The sequence below is a fragment of the Amblyomma americanum genome, chromosome 5, assembly GCF_052857255.1.
Source record: "Amblyomma americanum isolate KBUSLIRL-KWMA chromosome 5, ASM5285725v1, whole genome shotgun sequence".
NCBI lineage: Eukaryota > Metazoa > Arthropoda > Arachnida > Ixodida > Ixodidae > Amblyomma > Amblyomma americanum.
Genome location: NC_135501.1, coordinates 8,082,416 through 8,108,045, shown reverse-complemented (window position 1 = coordinate 8,108,045; position 25,630 = coordinate 8,082,416). Strand labels below are relative to the sequence as shown.

Genomic DNA, 25,630 nt, shown 5'->3' with positions numbered 1-25,630 from the left:
TTTGCTGTTTTTTCTTCGTTTGCTCTTTGTTGTGTGCGTGTTTTGAGTTTGCTTGTGTGCACAAAGACACAAGCAACAAAGCACGCTTCTCGGACACAACGAGGAGGATGGATGGATGGATGGATACGGCTGAACCCTTTACATCAGGCGATGGCTCAAGCCACCTAGCCATGTCTTGTGAAATTTTACTCCTGTCTTGCTTTTAGCCACCAATCAGATAACCTTCGCTTGGTTACTTCTAACCTCTTAAAATCCACTTTCCCGTCACTATCCCTAAACCCCAATGCCTTGGGTAAGTCAGCCCCGCTGCCTTCCACTGTAGGGTGAAGCCCTTTACAGAAAAGTATCAAGTGTTCAGCCGTTTCCTCCTCCTCTCCGCACGCAATGCACAAAGTGTCTATCTCCTGGTACCTGACTCTATACGTCTTAGTCCGCAAAACTCCAGTCCTGGCCTCAAACAACAAAGAACTTCCCCTACAATTATCATAGATATTTTCTTTGACAATTTCCTGTTTAAAGGTCTGGTATGTTTCCAGTGCCGATTTCGTCAGCATCCCTGTTTTCCACAAAGCTCTCTCTGTTCCTTTAACCTTTTTCTTAACCGATAATTGCTGATTTGCCCCCTTACTGCTGTCCAGATATTTGCTTGTCAATTTTCTAGTTCGCTTTCTCCATTTCGTGTCAACATTCTTTATATACAGGTATCTGAAAACTTTCCTAGCCCACCGCTTTTCCTCCATCCTTCTTAATCGTTCCTCAAATGCTATCTTACTGCTAGCCTCTCTGCTCTCGAAAGACACCCATCCCATACGGAAAAGTGCACCTACCATGGTCGGACCGAGAACGATGAAAAAAAAAAAGAAACTTTGTTTCAAAATATCCATTTCTCACCGTCAGAACGCTCGTTTATTATTGTGATAGCTACTTTTTCCAACATAAACGAATGCACTCTTAGCTGAAGTGCTATCGTCTGCTTTAATTTCATAATGTTACTAGCGCCGCTTCACACACAGCGGTGACTTTTGGCATTCACGGAGGCCGCGTTCTAGCTCCTTTGGATTTGCCGTGTAGCAGCGTCGCTGCTCCTTTTCGGTTTTCCTCATTTAGTGCAATAAGACAACTTTACGGCAAAGGCCGAGAAGAAGTCCCGTGTGACAGGGGTATTACCTTCTTCGATTAGGATGAAAGATGACGCCTGCACCGTTTCTTGGGATGCATGCTCTTCGTACTGTTTGAGCATATTGATGTGGAATAGCTTTTTAGTGTGGCCCAGGTCGATCCAGTAATCCAGGTCATTCTTTTTGCCAACAACCACGAATGGACCTTTCCACTGCATCAGGAGTTTATTGTGGCTACTCGGCAAAAGAATGAAGGCACGATCTCTAACCCTCAACTGCCGCTTCTTGCTGTTCCTGTCATAGTATTTCTTTTGAGACTGTTGGGCACGCAACAGATTTTGATGTGCCGCTCTCACAGATTGCTCGAGACGTTAGATCAAGAACGTAACCATAGGTCGTCTTCGTGTCTTCTCCCAGCTCTTCTCTAGTCCAAAGCGCTCCAAGCCCTGTGAGCGGTCCTCGCACATGTCGTCCAAATATCAGCTCAAACGGAGAAAACCCCAGACTCGCCTGCGGTACCTCTCTGTATATAAGGACCCCGAGTTTTGGGCTGCTCCTGACTGAGCTTCTACAGCATCTGCTTGAGTGTGCCATTAAATTTCTCCACCATCCCATTGTACATTGGATGGTAAGAGGTCGTGCTGAGATCTTCCCTGCCAAGAGATCATTGAGCTCTTTCATCATTTCAGAAGTGAAACAGGAGCCCTGCTCACAAAGGATCTCTCTCGGAAAACTTATTCATGAAAACATCCCCAAACCTTCTGCCACGGTTTCTGAATCTATCTTTGGCAGAGCCACGGCGTCGGAATACCGCATGGCAAAATCGACGAGAGTGAGAATATATCTATTCCCTTTCACCTATGTGGGCGACAACGGACCAACAATATCGACAGCAACCCAATCCAAGGGAGTGCCGATAAGAAACATGCGTCCCAAAGGAGCTTTCCCTACTTTGCCTTTCGGGCACGTCCTTTGGCAAGTGTTGCACAACCTGGCATACCTCTTGATCTCCTCCTGCGCTCCCGGCCAGCAGAATTCTTCCAGAACTCGATCTGTAGTCTTCTTAATGCCCTGATGCCCTGCCAACGGGCTATCGTGGGCAAGCCTTAACACTTGTGATCAGCAACACTTGGGAAGTACTACCTGTCGAACCTCTCTGCCAGAGGCGAGATGATAGAGGCGGTATAGTAAGCCCTTTTCAACAAAATACGAGTGCGAAGTGCCGTGCTTGCCATGAAACACCTTTCCTACTTTCACCTAACACGCCTTCAATGACTCATCATCTCTTTGCTCTGCTTCTAGCATTTCCTTGGTGAACCTCATGGAACCAACGCTTAAAGGAGTACTTTCCGTCCTTCATCCAGAAACTTCCTTTCCAGCCAACACCATTTTTGGGACCTCGCCCTCACTATTTTCACTGGCGATCTCGTCATTGACTATGCCAGGACATAATTTAGCAACGCCCTCCGATTTCTTAGAATTAATGTCTGCATTTGACGGCTCACGGGCCTCCGGTATATTTCCAATTATGACATCGTACAATGGTGTCTCTATGCACTTTACCAGGGCTATGCCAGTGCAATAAGGGGAAGCGATATAGACTTCTGCCTCGGGAACTAACAGACTACTGCCGTCAAAGAGGAACACCGTAGATGTCGAGCCGGTGAGAGCTAAGTCGGGAACTAGGGCTCTCCGCACAACCACCGTATTACTCCCCATGTCCCGTAAAACACGTACGAGTAGGCCTTGGAGCTCGCCCTCTAGTACAGGGATGTGTTGGGCGTCTGCAGGCTTTTTCCGGGTAAGTCCGACCACCACCTTATCCTCAGTGGGCATGTCAGCAGCAGACACGGCAACATGCTAAGCAATCCCTTTTGCTTTGCACTTCAGGTCTTTCTCGGAGCCCTGCTAGCGCCGCGTGAGTGGTATCAAGCGACACGTGCGAACCATGTTCAAGGATTCGATGCCGTATCAGCAGTACTGCTTTCCGACGGAGTCATCACTGAACCAGACCAACCTTGGCTATCAGCTTCCACACCTTTGACGACATCGGGGACGTCATGTCACGTGGCTCATCCATCGACTATAAATCCACCACCGGAGCTTTTCTTCGCCAGTGGGCATGTCAGCAGCAGATACGGCAACATGCTAAGCAATCCCTTTTGCTTTGCACTTCAGGTTGGTAATCTCAAATATGAACATTGTTATCGAAGTGACGATCGTTTTTTAGTGCTGCTGCCCTGCCCACTGAGCGTTGAGTGCTTTCTGTCTTGTGTTATTACATTATCGAAAGATCTGTTGTCTTGTGGCGATATTGAAGCAAATCCTGGTCCAACTGAAAAAGAGATGCTATCGGAGTTATTAGCAGGCCAGGGTAAGATTACTTCAACAATGGAGGGCCTACAGGCATCACAAAACAAGACAGAAGACAAGCTTTCCTCTTTAACTGAGCGGATTGACGGTATTGAGAGACAGTTATCCGGCCTAAATGTCTTAGCCACGAAGGTGAAAGATATGGAATCTACCATATCAGAACTTCAGGGGCAGCTTACTTTAGTTAGAAACCAGATGGATGACTTAGAAAACAGAGGTAGAAGAAATAACCTTATCATTTACGGTATAGAGGAGGACAGCACAGAGTCTAACCATGAACTGGAAGAGAAAGTAACAAACGGCGTTTTTCAGGAAAAGCTGGGTTTAACGGTAAGTGGCGTCGAAAGATGCCATAGAATGGGTAAAAAGGAAGCAAGTAAGGTGCGACCTGTCATTTTAAAACTGCTCGATTTCCGTGAAAAAATGTCCATATTACAATCATGTCACAAGCTCAAAGACTCCGGCATATCAATAGCTGAGGATTATTCAAAACGAGTTCGAGAAATACGTAAATAGTTATGGAAAAGCTGTAACGAAGAGAGAGACGAAGGAGCCAAAGCAAAAGTTATTATTCGATAAACTAAGTGTTGATAACGTCCTATTTGGTTGGGACGAAGCGAAAGGTTCTCGCTTCAGGCTTAAAAAGAAATCAAACTGACTTCTCACCAATAAACCTCGGACCCTGAAAATATTAAATGTTAATTGTAGGAGTGTTCTAAACAAGACTGTTGAGTTGGAGGCTCTTCTGCTTTTGCACGATCCAGAAATTGCGGTTTTGACTGAGACTTGGCTTAACGACACAGTATTTTACAGTGAGTTTGTACCCACTGGCTACAGTTCGTACAGAAGAGACCGTGATGGTAGAGGTGGAGGCGTTAGCATACTCTTTAAATCAACCTTGCGAATTTTCCCAATGTCTGATATACCCAATGTAGAGTGTATTTTTTGTAAAGCATACTATGGAAATGTTAGATATGTTATTGCAGCAATGTATAGGCCCCCTAGTTCTACCGTTTCCATTCTAGACGATCTCAAACAATATTTGTACACGAATGTCAAACTTGGTGATCGTATTATATTGTCAGGTGATTTTAATTTACCTAATATAGACTGGTCGACGTTCTCACTTGAAAAACATGACGCTTTATGTGAAGCAATGTTGGACATTGCTTTTTCCTTTGATTTATTGCAAATTGTGGAACAAAGCACAAGAATTCAGGGCAGTTCTCAGTCAGTCCTTGACCTATTTTTTGTCAGCGGATCAATAGGCGCAAATACAAATTACGAAATAGTACCTGGAATTTCAGACCACGAAGCTGTCCTACTCACCATTGCTGATGCCGTCTTGTATAGCAAGCCTAAATATCCATCTTACCCAAACTTTTCTCGAGCCGATGATGTATCAATCATTGACATACTTTCGCTTAAATTCGATGCCTTTTCAGATAGCACAGATGATGTGCATTCGCTTTGGTGCAGGTTTAAAAAATTAGTAAAAGAGTGCATTGACCGTTTTGTCCCGCTGATAACTAAAAAGAAAAACGGCAGGAACCCCTGGATCTCCCGTGAGACGTTACGACTCCAAAGGCAATTGAAGCGTCTTAAGAAAAGATTGAAAATCCATGCTGCACAGGCGGTCAAAAACAAGATTGACGAAATTTCCTCCCGCCTTAAAAATAAAGTATATGCCGATAAACAACGCTACTATGGTGAATCACTGCCCAGTTTTATAACTACAGCTCCAGAAAAGTTTTGGCGTTCTATTTCTCCGACTTCCAAGGAATGTGATGTGTTTCATGTTGATGGTAAAGATGTGTGCGATGGCAAGGAAATAGCAAATGCATTTAATAAACATTTTAAGTCCGTCTTTACTAAAGATAATGGCGTAATGCCGTCTTTCGAATTACCCACGTCACCTATACCCGATGTTAAAATAAGTGAAACAGGAATACTAAACATGCTTTTAAATCTGGACATTAAAAAGTCTTGCGGTCCGGACAACATTCCAAACACATTTTTAAAACTGTATGCAGAATGGACCTCAAAATACCTGCACGTTCTGTTCACGAGATCATTGTGCGAGGGACAAGTGCCGAGCGACTGGAGGACTGCCACAGTGAAGCCACTACATAAGGCAGGAAAAAAACAGTGCATTCAAAATTACCGCCCAATTTCTTTAACATCTACGGTATGTAAACTTTTGGAACACATAATTCATAATCATATCTCAGAGTTCTTGGAGAAATATAATATACTTACGAAGCATCAACATGGTTTCCGAAAAGGCTACTCTACAAATACCCAATTGGTTCTAACAGTGCATGACTTTGCTAAAGCAATTAACAATGGGAAACAAATAGACGCTGTTTTTATGGATATTTCAAAGGCTTTCGACAAGGTGTCTCATAAAAAGTTACTTCACAAATCAGGCGCAATACTGAAAAATTCTCAACTAATTAATTGGCTTGCGGCTTATCTTGAGAACAGAGAACAATTTGTTGTTTTTAATGACCACCATTCAGAACGACTTTCAGTTGGCTCTGGCATCCCGCAGGGCTCGGTGCTTGGGCCTCTTTTGTTTCTTTTGTTTATTAATGATGTACTGCATGGTATTCCCGTTAAGGTTAGACTTTATGCTGACGACTGTGTATTGTACTCGGAAATAGAGAATGCCGCTGACCAGGAACTGCTGAATAATGCCTTAGGACAAGTTGTTGCCTGGTGCAAAGCTTGGCAAATGTCAATTTTCAAAAAACTGTTTTTATGACCATTACACGCAAGAAGCACAAACTTAAATATCCATATGCTACTAACGACATATTTCTCTCCGAAGTAACACACTACAAGTATCTAGGACTCTGGATCACTAATGATCTCACTTGGACTAAGCACCTTGAATATGTAGTAGCTAATGCTAACCGCAAATTATTCTTCTTGAGGAGGGCTTTGAGACTTTCCACCCCTTCTGTCCGTCTGCTCGCATACAAAAGTGTAATTCTGCCGATACTAGACTATGCATGTGTAATTTGGTACCCTTTCACCAAGACTAACATCACCAAGATGGAAATGGTGCAAAGAAAAGCAGTTCGCTTCATATATAATAGCTTTGGACGTACATCAGTAACCGAACTACTAATGAAAGCAAACCTGCCACCATTAACGCAAAGAAACCGTGTATCACGACTAAAATTCCTCTTTCAACTTATTAACGGTCATTATAAGACCGACCTCACGGGAATAATTAGTTTTTCATCTGGGTATTCTACAAGGCAGAGACACAGTCGCACAATAACCGCCTTTAGCACCCATAATAACTGTTTTAAGTATTCTTTCTTTCCCCGAACAGTAACTGAATGGAATCTACTAACGAATGATCAAATTTCAAAATCATCACTATCGGCATTTGTTTCAGGTATTGTTTAGAAATGTGTTGTCTTTAACTGTTTATACGCTCCATGGATCTAATTTGTATTATATGCTTTGTCTGTGTTATTGTTTTCATTATGTATTTATTGTATCCCACCCTGCTAAAATCCCCAGAGGGGATTGCAGTATTGATAAATAAATAAAATAAAAATAAATTATAAGCCTATCTGATGTTGTGGACGCAGTTTCAGGCGCAACACTCTCTGGCTGAACACAACAAGACGATTGCTTTTGGTTTTCGTGCTTCCTTGAGCAGGAACTTTCATCGTGCCCTGTTTTCCAACAATAAACACAATAAAGCAATAAAGCAGTTTGGGCTTAGAGCGACAGTCGGCAGCCTTATATCCCGGTCGGTTACAAATGAGGCACTTTCCTGACTGTCTACTCGATGGTACATCCTTCTCTTGGAATGTCCACCTCGAACGATTCTTTGAACGAAGACAAGCTTCTTTGCCACTGGGCCTCAAGAAAGTTGTCTGCTGCCTCAGCCCGACTATGACAGTTCCTCATGAACTGTTCAGCCACCACGAAGTCTCGTAAATCGTTGTTTGTTGTGGCCGTTCCCAACATCTCGACCCATCGATCGAAAAGACTGAGCAAACGTAATGCGTATTGCTTACCTGTTTCTTTATCAAGCGGCTTACTTTGATGAAACCTTTCACGATAACCTTCTGCCGTAAACAAAAAATGGTGGAGCAAGGCTAGTTTTGCCTTATCATAATCTGTTGAATCTGCTGGGGACCGTCGACCGAACACACGGAGAGCTTCCCCAGTCAAAGACACACTGAGTGCTGTAGCAAATTTTTCCTTGGGCCAGCTGTGCCCTTCTGCGATAAGCTCGGAACGTTTGACGTATGCATCTAAGTCATCCCTGCAATCGTCGAAAGGTGGCATCAATTTTTGTGGGCTAACCGCTGCTGAGGGCCCCAGTGCGGGTTCACGATTACCCACACCAGCTTCTGCGAGCCTTAATTGGAGCTGCAATCTACGCTCTTCAGCCTCTGCTAGCGATTTTGCATGCTCGCGTTCGGCTTCTGCTTGCGCCTTGGCATGCTCGCGTTCAGCTTGTGCTTTAGTCGAGCGTTTGACGGAATCCCGTCTGGCAAGGAGGGAACATAACAGAAAAAGAGGAGCACTCTTCTTTTCTGAGAGGAGTGCTCCTTTTTTTCTGTTATTAAGCTTGTGCTTTACGCTCTTCAGCCTCTGCTTGCGCCTTGGCGCGCTTGCATTCGGCTTCTGCTAGTACTTTTTCATGCTCGCGTTGAGCCTGGCGTTCAGCTGCACGTGCTGTGCGTTCCTTCTCTTGCTTGGCAGCTACCCACGTGTGCAGCTCGACGTCTTTCAACCCCCATGCGTTCACACAACTTGACCAAATCCCTTAGTGCTGCCACCATTTCTTTTTACGGACCCACGAAAAAGAAGACAAAAACATGGTTTCGTCCTGTCGCGCGGACGCCAATTGTCGCGAATTGGTTGTGTGTCCCCGACTTTCCGAAGGAAAACGCTATCGCGTGCAGATTCGAATAAGAGGACAAGAGAACAAACAGATCAAACAAAACGAAGCCGTATTTATATATTAAAGGAAAAGGGGCCAATAAGAAACGGACACGAAAACTAGAAAAACACACACTCAACACGCCTACAACACTAGAGAATAAAAGGAAAGAGTTCACCAGATACTGAGAGTCCCAGGTGAAGTGGGGATGCCTTGCAGACAGGGTGGACACAGGTCAATGTAGTGCGACACATCACTGGGGATGCATCGAAGGAAGCGGCGGAAGGGAGCCAGGTGGTAGTAGGAGTGGAGAGGAACACAGGGAGACCCCTCTGCTATCATGTCAAAAGCCCAAAGAACTCGGCAGCAGCAGGAAAAACCGTAGCCAGGTCTCGTCGACGGCATCCCGAAACGCCGGAGGCTTCAAGCAGGCTATCAAAGAGTGCCTTTCGGCAGCATGGACCCTCAGTCCATCGGCTGCCACCTCTACACTTGCAAAGAACGCAGGAGGCTTACGTCGGTGATCCAAGGGAGGTCACGGCAGCACGGATGCAAAGTCCGATGGCTGCCACCTCCACGCTTAAATGACACAACCTCCACTGCGTTGTCTCCCTTCACACCTCAGTTTTCTGACACGTCAGCTGTCTGCTCCTCGTGCTCGCCACGCTCCCTGTTGCCGTCGCCTCGCACACACCATTTGCACGTGCACACACGCAACGCTGGGCTGGCATGCGCAGCGCTCCCCTGTCCGACGCACCACTGTCGACGCACCGCGTGCAAAAATCCTCTGCAGATGTGTTGTGCACCTCACACTGTGGTACTGTTCACATGTCATGCATGCATTTACTTTGAGCATTAGCATCGCTTTAAGTGTCGTCACTTAAAGCTGCGGTACTGTTCGAACAAATGTACTAGTGGAGAGGGTGTCTTCTTTGATGAACAAACTGTGGTCTGCAGACCACAGTTTGTTCATCAAAGAAAACACCCTCTCCACTAGTACATTTGTTAGTGGCAAGCATATGCAGTACTCATTAATTGCTTTCATGTTGTCGCAAAGCATATCACTCGTCTCAAAGTGCTGAAGAACACCCACCCATCGTTTCCCGACCGGCTTCTTCTGGCTCTTCCATTCCTCTAGTTTTTCAGTCGTGACATCCCAGATGAAAAAGTCCACCGGTTCCACTTGGAATTTTTCCAATTAGGACGTATTGGAATTTCAGACACCAATTGGATGCGTTTAAAATTGGTTCCAACTGCAATACGATAGCAAGGCGGGCGAGTTGGTGATACATATTTGAAAAATTACAGCGCGGAAAACGGGGACTTCAAGGGTAGAAAACACAGGTGTTTTCTACCCTTGAAGTCCCCGTTTTCCGCGCTGTAATTTTTCAAATATGGTTCCAACTGGTTCCAATTAATTTCAGTGGTGTCAAAAATCAATTGGTTCCAACAGGAACTAATTAGATTTTCTCCCAGGACCATTAGGGAACAATCTGCCTTGTGCCGACATTTTGCAGGGAAATTTAAATTATGAGAATTGCACACTGTTAGAAAAGTGAAGCCGAACAAACCACCACAAAAGCATCACACACAAGGAACATAAGCTCAATACATATCCACAGAACACAGTTTTGCTCCTGGAGCCAGCGACGCTTGTCCGTTTAGCGCAATTATTTCATTTACTCATGCCCGTGGAGGTGGTGGAAATGATAAAAACAATTCAGCAGGTAAAGCTGCTAATATCTTTTTAACAGAAACCTCTTAAGTTCACTGTTGCATGTCAATAATTTTTCATTTTTCATACACTTTAAATATTGTCCTAGTCGTAAAAACCAATTCTGTAAAATACCTAGGGGTGACGCTATCAAGCCATCTGAGCTGGGAACAACATGTAAGTAGCATATGCAAGAAGGCCAAGGGAAAGTTGTATTTCCTCAAAAGAAGATTATGCAATGCTCCTCCTGCTGTAAAACTTAATGCATACAAAACCCTCGTGAGACCGTCCTTAGAGTACGCTATTATTTGGAGTCCCCACCAGAAATATTTATTAGGCAGATTAGAACGAATTCAGAACCTTGCAGTACGCTTTGTATACTCGGAACTATTCCAGGCACTCCAGCATCTCTAACCTACTAAAGAAAGCAGATCTACACAGCCTAGCTCAGCGTAGAGAAGTATCAAGACTGAAGTTCTTGTACCTACTTTATCACGGACACTTCAACGTAAAAAAAGAAACATACCTTCAGGAACCATTCTACCACTCCTCAAGGACTAACAATATGAAAGCACTTCGTCAACCCATAAGCCACATTAATGTTCACAAATATTCCTTGTTCCCTTCAGCTATCCATTACTGGAATAAACTACCATCCACTGTTGTGAACTGCAGCACAGTTGAATCGTTCTTACAACATGTTAATCACCTTGATCCAACATTCTCACGGTGACGCTTCTGTGATGATGAAATTGTACTGTGTATTTATTTGTGCATATGCCTGTCTACCTTGTTCGATCCGCCATTGTAATTTTTTTGTGCCTTTTGTCCACTCCTGCACGGGCCCGAGAAGGGCCTGCAGTATTCACAAATAAATAAATAAATAAATAAATAAATAAATAACGAGCACTATATACACCACCTGAAACCTATGCAATCCATTGGAATGTCCAACTAATCTCATGAACCAATTGGATTTATCCAGTTGGACAAGCTGTAGCCACTTGACTCCAACTGGTTCCAGTTAACATCAGTTGGCAAAACCAGCAGGACAAGCTGCTGCCAATTAGAACCCATTAACTCCAAGTGGTTCCAGTTAATGTCAATTGGCAAGACCAGTTGGACAAGCTGCTGCCAATTAGAACCCAGTAACTCCAATTGGTTCTACTTAATACCAGATAGAATAACGATTGGAACCAATGGACTTTTTCAGCTGGGATAACGTGAAATGTTACAGGCTTCGCCAAATAAAGCGTTCTCTTCAAGACGGAAGTGACTGAAGTTTAAAGTTATGTGCCTGGCTATGGCTTGTTTCTTCTACAATCGGGCTGGGTTGGTGGAGCTAGGCAGAGCCGGTGTAGCTAGTGTAGTGAAAGCGGGACAAAATGCCGTCCCGCAAGCATGCTGCGGGACAGTGGGACCACGCCCTCAAAAGCGGGACATGTCCCGCGTAAATCGGGACATCTGGTCACTTTATATTATCATGCATACACCATAGCTGGCAATTGCACTTAGGCAACTTGCGAAGGATGTTTATTCATTTTTATTTATTCATGGTCCTACACCGCGCCCAGAGGGCATTACAGTAGGGGGGTATGTTGCCAAAAGTCGCCAAGATTACAGTGGAACAGTCAAGTGAGAAGATGGTAAGCAGGTAAACAGCACCGACACAGACAACTCGCCAGCAGTACACTGAGCTAAAAATAACAAAAAAAAGGCAATAGCGTGCTCCATTTACATTTTTCCACACGTGTGAGAACGTTTTTGCACTCTAGTTGGTGCATTACTGGAATTTGTTTTTAGTGCAGAAAGACACCACAAGAAGGAACGAATTTGACAGGAAAGAGTGCTATGTTCTGTCAAGTTCATTTTTTCTTGTGGTGTTTTTCTGCGCTAAAAACGAATTCCAGTCCGCACGTGTACTTCCTAATGCGTACTGCTAGCGGGCTTTTTCGATGAGGCTACCAAATACATGTTCACTCAGAAAGCCACAGTCTGTACCTTCATATATGAACATTTAATTTTGTATATGAGTGCTTAATAAAGCATTTCCATGCTTGGCACCTAACAACTGCCCATATCTGCACTCATAAGTTCATTTTCATTCACAAACCACTGAGACCTGGCACCTGGCACGAAGAAGGCAAATCTGGATGTTTATAATTGTTGATGTACCAGTTTTAGTTCGTGAAATTGCTACTTCCGGGATTGACACTTTGTAGCAATGGAAATGGACGATTAAATAACGATTATTAAAGCAAAAGCATTGTAAAGAATGTACTGCGGCTAGGAGCTGGCGACGGCGACAACTTGTTCTGATTTCGAGCAGTAACAACAGTATCCTTCCTTCACCTTTTGAATGTACTGAAATCGATATCTCATGCCTAGGTCAGACGACAAAGAACACAATTATGTAGCGTAAATTTTCGATTCAGTTCTGCATGACGAATTTTAATAAATATTATTATAGTTCATTTCATGCATTTAAAAAAACTGGAGATATCAGAATAGCTTTTGTCTTGTGATGGAAGGATTGCAAAGTTAGCATGGAAGAAGTAGATACAACTTGGTGGGAATGGGTCTCAGAGTAAGCAGGCGAAAGCTACAGTCAGGCAGGCAACGTTCTACAGTAGACTCAATCTCTGGCACCAGCTGATTTTTGGAATGGAAGTGAGGAACTTCACTACTGCCCAATTGTTTGCGCAAACAAATTACTGAAGTTACCTCGGCAACATGTGTGTACTAATAGCATTAGACTCCAGTCAAGGGCTCGTTACCCTGGGAGCTTTTGTGACAAATTTGGTATCATTACATCAGGCTAATCCGGTGGATGTTCTGCATAGAAGCAGAACTCGTGCAGTTTTGTAAGAATTGCATGAAGAGCTAGTCGTGCCGTGTGCATACAATGAGCGCACATTTTTAAAACCACTACAATGACAGTTCTCTCATACACATGTTCCACTTAGATGAACTGAAACTCTTTACATCTGAGATTTTCATGGTGGTCACAGCGCGCATTACCAGGCAGTATACAGGAACCAATTAGCACTAGGGTGCAATTGGGTCCTCCGTGCTATCGTTTCGCAGTTGATCTCAACAGTTCCACATTATATATAGGCAATTCTTAATAAAATTACTTTTACGCACTCATGTACGAACGCCGCAGATTTTTTCACCTGTTTCAAACAGGCCAAAGAATAAGTCTTCAACCCTGAATAACAAGCAATGAAAACGGGCATTAGACTGACAGCCAGAGCTGAGGGCAAATACTCACAATTTAAACACTTCTCTTCAATTTCGAATCGAGGTGAACTAAACGAAAAAACTAGAAAAGAAAGTGCCCCGCAAGCATGGTTATTCCGCCTCTTGTTCCTGTGTTTGCTTAAGGGAGTAGCAGACGACAGCGCTCAGCAAGAAGCAAGACTCGACTGCAGCGCTGTTAGTTCTTGTGACTGTCACTGGGGCCACATTCCACCGCTGGCCGGGGTGGGAGGCTGCAAAACTGGTTCCAACTAGCAACATTGAGCTCTACACAATACCATTCAGCTTAAAAGAACGTCTTGCTGGGCAAGTTGGTAACTGTACATCTTTGGTTACAGGCGTGAAAACAGACACAAGGCAGAAAAATGGGATGGAGCGCCACTCACAACTGACTTATTTGAAGGCAACACGGACGTATACATACCATCTTACACGCAAGGAATACTATCATCTTCAAAGTTGATATGATAGAGAACGAGTGAAAAAGTTGTTCTCAGCTTTATACAAAGATATGGATGTGTTGCTGATGCACATGCTTCCTTTCTTTGCGATGAAAAAGCTTCTGTTAATTCCCTGGCTTTTGTATCTTTGCTTTTTGATAGAATTCGCGCACCGGAAAAACATGGCTCACAAGTGCGTGACGGGCAGGACCTTATATGCTTAGGCATATTTGGGCCTTCTTTATCTTGCTCAACGTTTCTTTCGTGTTCCCTGATTCGCTCGTTAACGCAGTGCCCAGTTTGCCCTATATAGGAGCGGCCGCATGAGAGGGGAATTTCATAGACAACACCTTCTGCACACTTCATGAACGATTGGTCATGTTTGGTGCCACGCCCTCTCTCTTCTTTTCGTTCTGTTTCAATACAAGAGCAAAGGCTTCTGAGCTTTTCTGGGGCTGAAAAAACAAGCGGCACATCATGCCTGCTCGCGACCTTTTTCATGTTGTGGGCTAACTTGTGCACGTAGGGCACCACCACATGTTGGTTCCACGTCTCATCCCTTTTGATTAGCAAGTTTTTGCTGGTAATACATGGTTCGGGCGTTTCCATTTTCGTTCTTTGAATTTTTAGTTTCACCGTCAGGTTTTTTTATCTTCCTCTCTCCTTTTGTCTAGGTATCAAGGGTGTTTAGGCATGCACTCACTTGGGGTTTTGAAGCGAAAAGCTTCACTATGCTAGTCAAAACCTGACGCTAGTCACCTTATGTTTTAAAGCATCGGGCCGATGCTTCTATGAGAGGGGAGTAATGCCACGAATCTTTGTAGTGTTTGTTCGTTCGTTCTTCAAAGCTGCCGGCATGCCGCATTATTGCTTTGTTTGCAATGCAAAACAGGACCAGACTTATCTCGATTGGTCGCATCGAGGTGGAATCGATTCTATGTTGTTCTATAATGTTGTAGTAACCTTGCACGCATGATCTCGAAAGTTCGCTATGAAATTTAAATCGAGCGCGGCTGAGAGCGGCGGGGATTCTGTTCGACAATCACCGAGCATGCTTGCTGCTCTGCCAGCGCCGAGTGATTAGTCCATTGTGGGCGCAAGTCAGCCCAAATAAAGTATTTTGCTTAGACACCATTTTTGCAGTTTTTCTGCTCTCCGGATTGCAGTCACCACTTCGTGACAATATGACATTAATTTTGGTTGGTCAATAACGACGAAAGTCGGTTAACGTTCATGACGAACTGCAGTGCGAAAGGACATGCACAAATGGTATAGGTGAAACTAATAAGGACGAGGTGTCTAATGCCAAGTGTATATCCCATGAAAGTAGAACTAGTAACTAGTAGTAAGGCTTAACTAGTGGTTCTGGTTAGTTTCTAGCCTCTTGGTTACATGCATGAGATAGGCACCATGGAGTCGTAGTGGCAGGCCAGCACAAGTCGGTGGCAGGCCAACGGGTCCAGGGTGGCCACGACATTGCTGAATGTCTTGGTGCCCAGGGGTGTGACGGCCTTGAAGGCGTCCTCCTCCACGTGCCAGTCCAGGTCCTCCAAAGAGGAGCGCACGAAGTGGCGCACCTGTGCATGTCCCTCGCTGCCCACGGTGCGGGGCACCAGGATGCGGCGCAGCACATCGTGGAAGGTCTCCTGCTCCCGCACGCTCAGCTCGGCCGTGTAGAGGAGCTGCTCTTGGACCAGGGGCCGCAGGTCACGTACCCACTACGCAAAGGGCCATCTTATTACCACCTTAACTTGTGCTGTTGAGCTAGAGATTGCAATTACAAATTATTCGCCGGGTGCGGTTGAATTGCGTGCCTACACCTAACTAGACATCAATGTCCGGGAAGGTCTTAATTTCACCACTGTAGAGCTAAAGCTTGCACAAATCGGTAAATGGCTGAGCAATACATCTGTCTTCCTCTGTTGCGTTGAATTGGCTTATCAAGTGCCAAGCTCATGGTATTTGAAAAATGTTAAAAGAGGCCTAAAAAGAAACGAAACTTTAGAAATGGCTAATGGTACAAGTTTTAAAGAAGGTCGGGTAACCTCAGTAACCATCCTTGGCTGGGCAAGGATCTCGAGGCTCCCAACAAACCAAATAAAGACCTCAGCCTTCTTGGGAATAAGAAATTGGCTGAGGTGTACCACAATATCAAGCAAACCACTGGGTCAGAATTTAGTTTTTGAAGCAAACCTGCTCTTAAACAGCTTTAACATGAAGAATGTCAACAAATGCATTACCGCCTAAGAGCTGTATTGGGTGAAATGGCATGCATTCATTATAAAAACTGAGTAAAGTACTTTTTGCTTAGTTTTTTCAGTTTTGTGCGTGAGAACCAAATTTGATTTAAGCTTCATTCGATTCAGAGCTGGTTCACGGCACCAATCCTGAAAAAGTGTCGCTGGTGCCAGCGCAGTGCGGAACCAGTTCTGTGGTGCAGGTGCAGCACGTCAGCAGCACCACAACTTATGTGCGACGATGTTCAATCGAGCGCGTGCGGGCTGGTCTTGTCGTCTGCTCGCCGTGAAGGTGTTCAGAGGTTCAGCTCTCGCGTGTATTTTTTTGTGTGCAGTCGTTTTCGTGCATAACGAGACTTGCGTCGGCCATGGAGTTGGCCATGGTCGACAATGTGGACATCACATAGTTCCTTGTTATGAAGTAGTTCTACTCTTCCGACAGTGAATACGAGGAAACCGACTCTGTGCTGTCCTTCGCCACAACTCACTTGTTTAGACCGATCGCAGCCGAATTCTGAAGTACTGTAAAAGCGTGGTTGCAACTGCTACTTCAATTTCGAATTCATGAGGCTCTTCAGACTCTCTAGAGAGTCGTTCGAAGAACTTTCGGCGCGCTTCAAGGCCCTGCATATTTTGCGGCACCTATAGGGGGGCACCCACAAATTGCCGTCGAGAGCCCGCCTCGCTCATTTAGCTTTTTATAAGCAGTTTAAAAGCTACCTCACTGCTTAGCGTGCGCCCCGTCATCCCTGTAGCCGCAGCAGAATGACGAGGCAGCGGCGAACCAGCAGCATCTGCCTGCATGCTAGCACAGCAGGCAGAGGTACTGGCGCTGGAAAAACACGCCCGGATTCGCCCTGCCCATATTTTTCCAAAAGCCCACACACCCTTGTTGCACTGTCTGAAAAAAAAATGATTGGTGTGAACTCACATGCCCACGGACGTAAGACTTAGCTAGCTGTTACAAGTAGCAGGTACAACAAAAAACACGGAAAGTTACCTGCTGTCGCGTATATTTCAGCGTCATTTTCTCGCAATATGACATAGGACCTGTCGACGCCAGCGAAGACCTCCTTCAGTTCACCTTCAATACTTACGAGCATGTTAGCATCATCTGTGCGTCATCTGCTGAAAGCTGTCTGCACGTGCACAACTTTTTTGCACCTCCTTGGTGGCTGGTGCTGTGGTACCTTGCACCAAAGTGGCACCACGGCTGCACCCAAATCAATTGCGGGCGGCGGTGCAGAGGGCGCTGTGAATCGAGGGTTTTGATGCAGTGCACCATGAACCGGTGCAGGCAGTGCAGTGAACCACAGCTGAATTGAATGCAGGTTTACTTTAAGTCCATGTCCACATTTTTCACAATCAGGTTTGTCTTGTTTTGTGAGCAGGAAGTTACATAAGGCGTGTGTGTGTGCGCGCGTGTGTGTGTGTCCAGCGCGGAGACAACATAAAATTACTTTTATAAAACATTCCTGATGCCTACAGGTCTCGCATTCACCTGGGACAGGCTTTACAAAGTGCAGCTAGATGTTTAATTCATTATGCCAATTCGTCTGCCATTAAGCTTTCAAATCACTGTACATTAATTTCATGCAGCCTTAATGTGGCATGTTGACTCGATTTCACAACTGGCTTTTCCATCTCTATATACTCCAACATGGCTCGGAACCCAGCAGATTTTTATTATACATCCCTGTGTTGACTTTTTATATGTTGTGTACTATGCTTCCTATAAGGGTTGGACTACATTTTTGGAACGCACTGCCATGAGCAGGCTAAGTCAGTCCGAGCAGATGATGCTGTTTTCAATATTGCCATTTATTATATTGCTCATAGCAACAAAGACAGCACTACATTCGGCAGTAAAAATTTAAGCACAGTTTGGCACTCTTGCTATTTTTTCCAAACTGCCTTGCACTGCTGCACTTCTGACATAATTTGCCATTTTTGAGCCATCAGAGTAAAATTCTGTGTAGTTGACATATTTTTCTTGTAGCACCAGGTATTCCTGCAATATGTGTTTGTGTGGTGTTAGTTTCATAGGAAAGTGTGTTAATGTGAAGTCGCATACAATGGGAAGGCTGTACCAAGGTCGTGCCTTAAGGCGACATCAGGAAAGGTATCCAGTATTTGGCAAATATCCTCAAAGCGAAGAACCTGTGGTCTGATTGATTGGGGTTTATTATTGAGCAGTGTTCTGAAGGGGCACTTTATACAAGTGCAGACAGAAATAAACAGAGTGCAACGCACAGGAAAAACACTGCGTGTCAACGCCACCTAGCCAAGCCAGGCAAAAGCTCAAAATCTCCATGCGCATGTGCAGGCCCCCAATAGGCCTTCTCATTGCTCCGCTTGCCTTGCATTCAGCCGACGTCTATGTTGTGCTGATGATAATTAAAATTGGATGGTCGCGCCTTGTGTAGTGCCTTGTTAAGGCAGAGCCCACAGGGAAGGCTCTACTATAAAGCCGCTTCGTCTGATACAGCTGGAGGCGCGTTTACGCCGCAGATAATATGCGTGTTTCGAGAGAGTGTGCAGCGTATCGTGCTGTCATGTGCTGAGCAAAGCTCGGGTAGTCACCTTGCATGCACCTTCAAATCTTAGGCAACTGCAAGCAGCCTCTGTCACACCTCCTCACGTGAATGCCGCGGTAGCACGTCACTGTCGCGTACGCAGCACGCAAAATTCGGCCTATACGTACCCGTGTGCAGCCACTAATCAGAGAATGAGGCAATACAGACACCAGCTATAGCACGCCAGCTGTCCAAGTTATAGGACTTCACTGGTACCCGATTACATTTAGGCATCGGTCTGTTTCACAATATACGGGTTGCAACCAAGCAGCAGAATCCAGCACCTTTAGGAGCAGCCACAATCCTTGTGGAGCTGGAACACCCTGCAAAAAGTGTTAGTGGCAACAGCTTCCTCTTTTATAAATTGAGGAACTAAGCCAGGTACCAGTGAAGAAGCAATGTGCTGCAGGACAAACAGGGCGCATGCATTGCCGCTGCATCAGTGCCTCGCAGTAGCAAGGCAAAAATCAACGACAACCACATTAAACAAACCCGAAACTGCGGCGGTAGCTCAAGTGTTTAGGGCACGTTTGGCCAATAGTGAGAGATGAAAATGAGTAATAGAGGCAACAAAAGATCGAAGCACGTGGAAACATGCCTACAGCTGTCTCAAATGAAGTGGCATAATGGTAGCGTCACCCCCGTGGGCTCTGCAGCATCAAGGCAGCGGTCTGTGCATTCTGAAATGTCCGCTCGCTTCCGCTGCACAGCTCGGCAAATCATGCTTAATTTTCTGCGAGACGAAAATACAACATCAACTTGAAATTTTCTTCAGACGGTGCGATAATGCGTGGACGTAAGGGATGACAGCAATCTTCCGGCGCTTCGAGACTTCATCTTCTTAAGGAACACGCTTATGCTCTGATTGGATTTTGGCCATCAGCCTTTCGCATAACCTTCCGATAGTTGCCTCAGGAAAGCCAGCGTCCTTAAGCCTAGAATCCTGGCCTTGCACACCTTCCTCAATGATATGGACACACGACTTGTTGAGGGCGGCGCGAACACAAGACAGGGCGATGCCATCCTTTACCAGCTTAGAATGCCCAGACTGAAAGCTGAGTAAGGGCTTGACGGAACGAGGGGAATACAGCCAGCAAACATGTCCGGGCTCAAGTTTCAGCTCCACATCCAAGAATTGTATCCTACCTTGGTTAACGGTCTCCGTGGTGAAAGCAAGTCCTTGACCATTCCTGACAAATGTCATCACGACATCCTGCGTGCATCCTTCGTTTTCAACAAAAACAAGGTAATCGTCCACGTATCTGTGTATCTGTGAAGCTTTATCACACCGTCTGAAGAAGCTTTATCACACGCATTATCACACTGTCTGAAGAAAATTTCAAGTATATAGAATACATGCAAGCTCATCGAACATATAATTTACTCTCACATTGCAACGCACCTAGATAATAATTCCTTTTTCTTCTCTAAACAACACGGATTTCGTTCTGGTTATTCATGTGAAACTGAGCTTTTCGAATTCACGACTGACCTCCACTCAAACCTAGACTCATGCCTTCAAACAGACATAATTTACCTCGATTTTTCTAAGGCTTTTGACCGCGTTCGCCACCAGCGCCTCATGACTAAACTTTCTTGCCTGTCTCTGGACCCACTATTATTATCATGGATTCACTGCCTTTTAACTAATCGTTCGCAATACACCGTCATTGATAGTCATCCTTCCGCCGCTACAAATGTTACTTCTGGAGTCCCTCAGGGATCAGTTCTTGGCCCGCTCCTGTTTTTAATCTTTATTAATGACCTTCCCGCCGGAATTTCGTCATCCATTCGTCTGTTCGCAGATGATTGTGTTCTCTACCGTCGTATTTGTTCTAATAGTGATCAGTCTCTGCTGCAGGATGACTTAAACTTAATCCAAAACTGGTGCTCTACCTGGCTCATGAAGTTGAATGTGGCTAAATGTAAGTTTATGCACGTGTCCCAACGATCTAACTTGCTCTACTCATATTCAGTAAACTCGACCGTGCTATCGCAAGTTGAATCTTACAGGTATCTTGGCGTCGAAATAACAAGTAATCTGAACTGGTCAAAGCACATCAAGTCACTTGCTGCACGCGTTTCCAAATCACTAGGCTTCATTAGACGATCTCTCACATTTTCTCCGCCCACGGTTAGACTAATCGCATATGAAACATTTATCCGTACCAAACTTGAATATGCATAGACTATTTGGAACCCGCATCAAGAATACCTAATCCAGGCATTAGAAGCAGTCCAAAACCGAGCTGCTCATTTCATAACATCCAAATATGATTCTCGGCTGAGCGTTACTAATATCAAATCTTCCATTAGTCTAACCCCCCTGTCATCACGACGTAAGATAGCAAGACTTTGCCTTTTTCACAAACTTTATTATAATTTCCCGCAATTATGTGAGAGCCTTATTCTGCCCCCCTTGAGATCCTCCCGGCATTTGTTTAATTGCAACAGTGTTCAGCGTATTCATGGTACCATTAAAGCTTTCAATAATTCATTTTTGCCAACTGTTATTTGGAGTGGAATGTACTCCCTGACGTTATAGTCAATGAAACCAACTCAGTAAAATTTAAACACTTATTGACTGCTTATTTCTCTCCTCAATTCCTGTAGAATGCCTTTTATTTACCTATTTATTGTCTTGGTAATTTCAATACGTTTACTGTGTTTATTTGTGCTTGCCATTTATATTTGTGTTCTATCTTTGTGACCCGTTATTACCATTTGTTCCCCCCCCCCCTTATGTAATGCCCCATTGGGTCCTTTAAGGGAAAATAAATGATGATGATGATGATTTTTACATTCACATTTTTATACATTTACATACATTCTTACATTTACATGCATTTTTTACATTTACATTTTAATGAATTTTCCCGATATGGTGGAACCTAGGCATACATGAAATGAACAGTCAGGCAGAAAATCTTTCAAGCAATTAAGCATCCTGCCGAGGATGGCTAGGTATGCTAGGTCGCGAAGAATTTCAAACCACCAGGTGGTATCACAAGATTTTTTCCATGTCAAAAAATACTGCCAGACAGTGTTGCTTGTGTATGAACATGAGCAAAGTGGAATTTTGGGCTAGTTCGTAATTCAGTCATGATTAGCAGTTCGGCTAACATACATTCTTCGCGGACTGCGTTTTGAACGTGGATTAGGTTGTCATTTGTAGAACATGCTTTTATAAATCCGCACTGGTGGACGTCAAGATGTTGATGTGATTCTAGAATAAGCATTAATCTAATGAAATCTAAGGTATGACGAAATCTCATAGGGTCGGGGTTCATTTTGCAGCATGCGATGGTAAGGTTGGACCATGGAAGCCCTACCTTCTTTCAACACTATGTGTACAATGATTTTTTTGCACCATCAAGAAGGCCGCAGTCGTGGCCTTCACGGGCCAACTAACTAACTTTACAACCTGACTGTGATGCTCACAAATGCCCCATTCTCAGCAATCGGGGGGGCTACTGCTCCTGCAGCTGTGCAAATAACGACTGTAGTTCACTTAAAGAATCGTCAGCGGCATCAGGGAGTATTTTTAAACTTTGCACGAGGCCTGCCAACATGGAGCAATCCTGCAAGCTTTATGTGAAATGATGTCCATTCATCTTATTTCAGTCCGGACAGAGATGACTGCTCTTCTCGGCCAGGACAGGCGCCTGTCTGCAACTTTCATCTCCGCAGCTGTCCAAGAGGTCCACTGCTTTCAGGGCCTCTCTCAAGGTACCAGTCATGTTCTAAACAATTCCGTGCCACCAGCACTGTAGTGGACACAGCTACCTGCAAGACAGTCTAAAGCCCACAATGGCACTGCTCTGCAGAATAGCACAAAGTGCTATGTGTGAGCAATTAATTTCTTTATAGTGCGCTAGCACATATAGAGACCATTCCCTCCATTTGGGCATTGTATGTCTGTCTGAAGCCGGCTTTGTGGCAGGCTGCCCACCGGATGGTGGGCAACCTGCCTACAGTGTCATGCAGCAGCCCATTTAATCGTGACAGGCTGCTCAAGATGAGTAACACAGGTTTCAACCCAACCCAAGCACCTGCCTTGTGCCACTGCTCACCTGCCCACCTTGGCAAGTGAGCCACCCGGTGGACGGCGGCCATGTCCTCCTTTCACTTTTGCATGAAAAAACACACACACCAACAACCACCTTAACCTAGCAGAGCGGCGCAGCAACGAAACACATCATGGTAGCGCATATATCTGCATTTGGCCTAATTACCCAAATCGACTGACATGTTTTTTTATTTTTTTCTGACAGCAAAATTTAGCATGAACAGCTCTAACTTAGAATATAAATTTTTGGCATAGTAACACAAACAACGTGCATTCTACATTTCTATTCTTCTATTTCCTGATTGAATATGTTTAATAATTTTTGCTATTTTTTTTCTGTTGTATATGAGCCGAGCACCACTATCAACTAATAGTGGTGTTCGGCTCTTATATATTCAACGTGGTGAGTTTTCTAAAATAAAGTTGCGAGTTAGCACTCTCCCGTCCACATCTGTGCCGTCCGTGTCTTTTTTGCACTGTGTTTTAAAAAAACTGTTACCAACTAGCCCAAACCAAGCTACTATTGCAAGTAGATGGTAGTGTGGCGACACACTCTGCGCATATTTCCACGCAGCCTCCGCCTTATCATCCGGCCCAGCGTAACACGCTGGACTGCGTTACCGATAAAACACAGCGCCCCCGCTGCATAACTGACGGTACCTACAAAAACAGCCTGCCCGGCTGGGGATGGCGGCTTTCTTCCTTCAGCTACCGAGACTAGCATAGCGTTGGTATGCTCGTCCGCTGCCATCGCTAATTGAATAAACAGTTGCTACATTTTTATGTTGGGATTCATCCCTCAGCAGAAACGACATCCCACATCTGGTGACCCAGAAAACGGACAAAAACGCTTCGCCATGGACGAGCAAGACCAACAGCTTCAGGAACAGCATGGCCAACTCAATGCTTCCGTGCAGAAGCATCCTGCTGGCTCCGCCGAGGATGTCAGGACCCCGGCAGATGGCATCCCGCACGCTGCTCCTCACATCTGGCGTGTCGTCAAGCTTCCGCCGTTTTGGGTCAACTCGCCCGAGGTATGGTTCGCCAAATCGAGGCCCAGTTCTCCCCCGTACACGTCACGCAAAACCGGACCCGCTACGATTATGTCATCGCCCACCTCAATGCCCGCTATGCCAACAAGGTCCTTGGCAACCCATAAACGGCCAACCTTTACGAACACCTCAAGACTGAACTCATCCGCCGCCTGTCATTCTCGGAAGACCAGAAGGTGCGACAACTACAGTCTGCAGCCTTCGTAGCTCCTCCGCCACATGCGTGCTCTCGCAGGCACCATGGAAGTCCAGGATTCCTTACTGCGAGCATTTTGGCTTCAACGACTTCCACCGCACGTCCAGGCAATTCTGCAGGCTCAGCTTACGCTACCTCTCGATTAACTTGCCAGAATCGCTGATCGCGTCATCGAGGTCTCTTTGCTGCAGTTGTCACCCACCGTCCAGGCTGTCAACGCACCGCTGAACACCACAGAGCTTGCGCGCCGTATCGACGATATCAACTGACAGCTCAGCTCCATTCAACGACGCCTGGATCAATATTTGCCAACGCAGCAGCCTGGTGATGATGACCGGTGCTACTACCATCGACGCTTTGGGGTCAGAGCATGACAATGTCGACCACCCTGCTCCACTGGACATAAGGGAAACGCCAACGGCAGCTCATGGACACGGCAGCGAGCTGCCAACCTGGAAGCCGTCGCATCTTCGTCACCGACCAAATTACAAAGCAGTGGTTCGTTGTCGACAGTGGTTCCGGCATTTGCTGCTGCCCATGAGCCCATCTTCAAGGTACCCATCCTCCTACGTCTTTCGAGCTCAGCGCGGCAAACAAGTCCACAATCAAGACTGACGGCTCGCTCCGCCTGCACATCCAGTTTAAAAGCCTACGCCGTGGCCTTCATCGGATTTTGTCATCGCCGACGTCATCAAGCCAATCATCGGCTCAGACTTTTTGGCACACTAAACCTCCTTCAGGACTGCCGCCACGACCGTCTCATCAACGCGACAACAGACATTCTTCGCCAGGACAGTGCAAGACTACCCACCAGCCAACCATCAAAGTACTCTGTGTTGAAAATCATTCACTGTACCACACCATCCTCGCCGAATTTCCCGGTTTGACACGCCCTAGCGGGTTTCCACGTGATGTGCAGCACACCACTGTGCACTACACCCGGACCACCCCAGGCGCGCCCCATCGAGTTCGCCAGCTTACTACAGAGAACTTCTGGCGATATACGAAGCAGTTCAACACTTTCACCACATTCTCGAAGCACAGCACTGCACTATCTACACCGACCATAAACCTCGGACCTACGCCTTCTCTCAACACCGCGACAAACTCCTGCCGGTCCAGCAGAACCAGCTCTCGTTCATTGCCCACTTTACCACCGACATCCAACATGTCAGCGGGAAGGACAACGTAGTCACCGACGCGCTTTCACGTGTGGCAGCTATGAGTTCTTCACAGATAACAGCCGACGTCCTCATCGAGGCTCAGACTACGGACGTCGAACTGCAAGAACTTCTTAAGGGCGGGTCCTCACTACAACTGCAACAAGACTCCATACCTGGATCGACAATGACTATCTACTGCGACACGTCAACAGCACGAAGCAGGCCTTAAGTGCCCCTTTCCCATCGCAGTGGCCTCTTCAACCAGCTGCTTAATCTAAGCCATGCCAGCATACATGCCTCTACATGCCTCATGGCCGAAAGCTATGTCTGGCCGTCCATGCAACGCGATTGCCGCACCTGGGCACGCTCCTGCATTCAATGCCAGCGCGCTAAAGTCACCAGGCATGTCAGTTCACTACTCGGAGCATTCGTCCAGTCCTCTGGTCGGTTTCAACACGTCCACCTGGATATCATAGGGCCCTTTCCCCCAGCTCGCCTATCGCTACTGCC

General features: G+C 45.6%; 1 protein-coding gene across 13 annotated transcripts in view; it reads right to left on the bottom strand.

Annotated features, from left to right (window-relative positions):
- LOC144132266 (glutaminyl-peptide cyclotransferase-like) overlaps window positions 1–25,630 on the bottom strand; it is a 237,140-nt gene that overhangs the window by 158,945 nt on the left and 52,565 nt on the right. For all 13 annotated transcript variants that reach the window (XM_077664576.1, XM_077664571.1, XM_077664573.1 and 10 more), the window contains one exon: window positions 15,237–15,545. In XM_077664576.1, coding sequence (XP_077520702.1) covers window positions 15,237–15,545 — 309 coding nt within the window. The remainder of the gene's footprint in view (window positions 1–15,236; window positions 15,546–25,630) is intronic.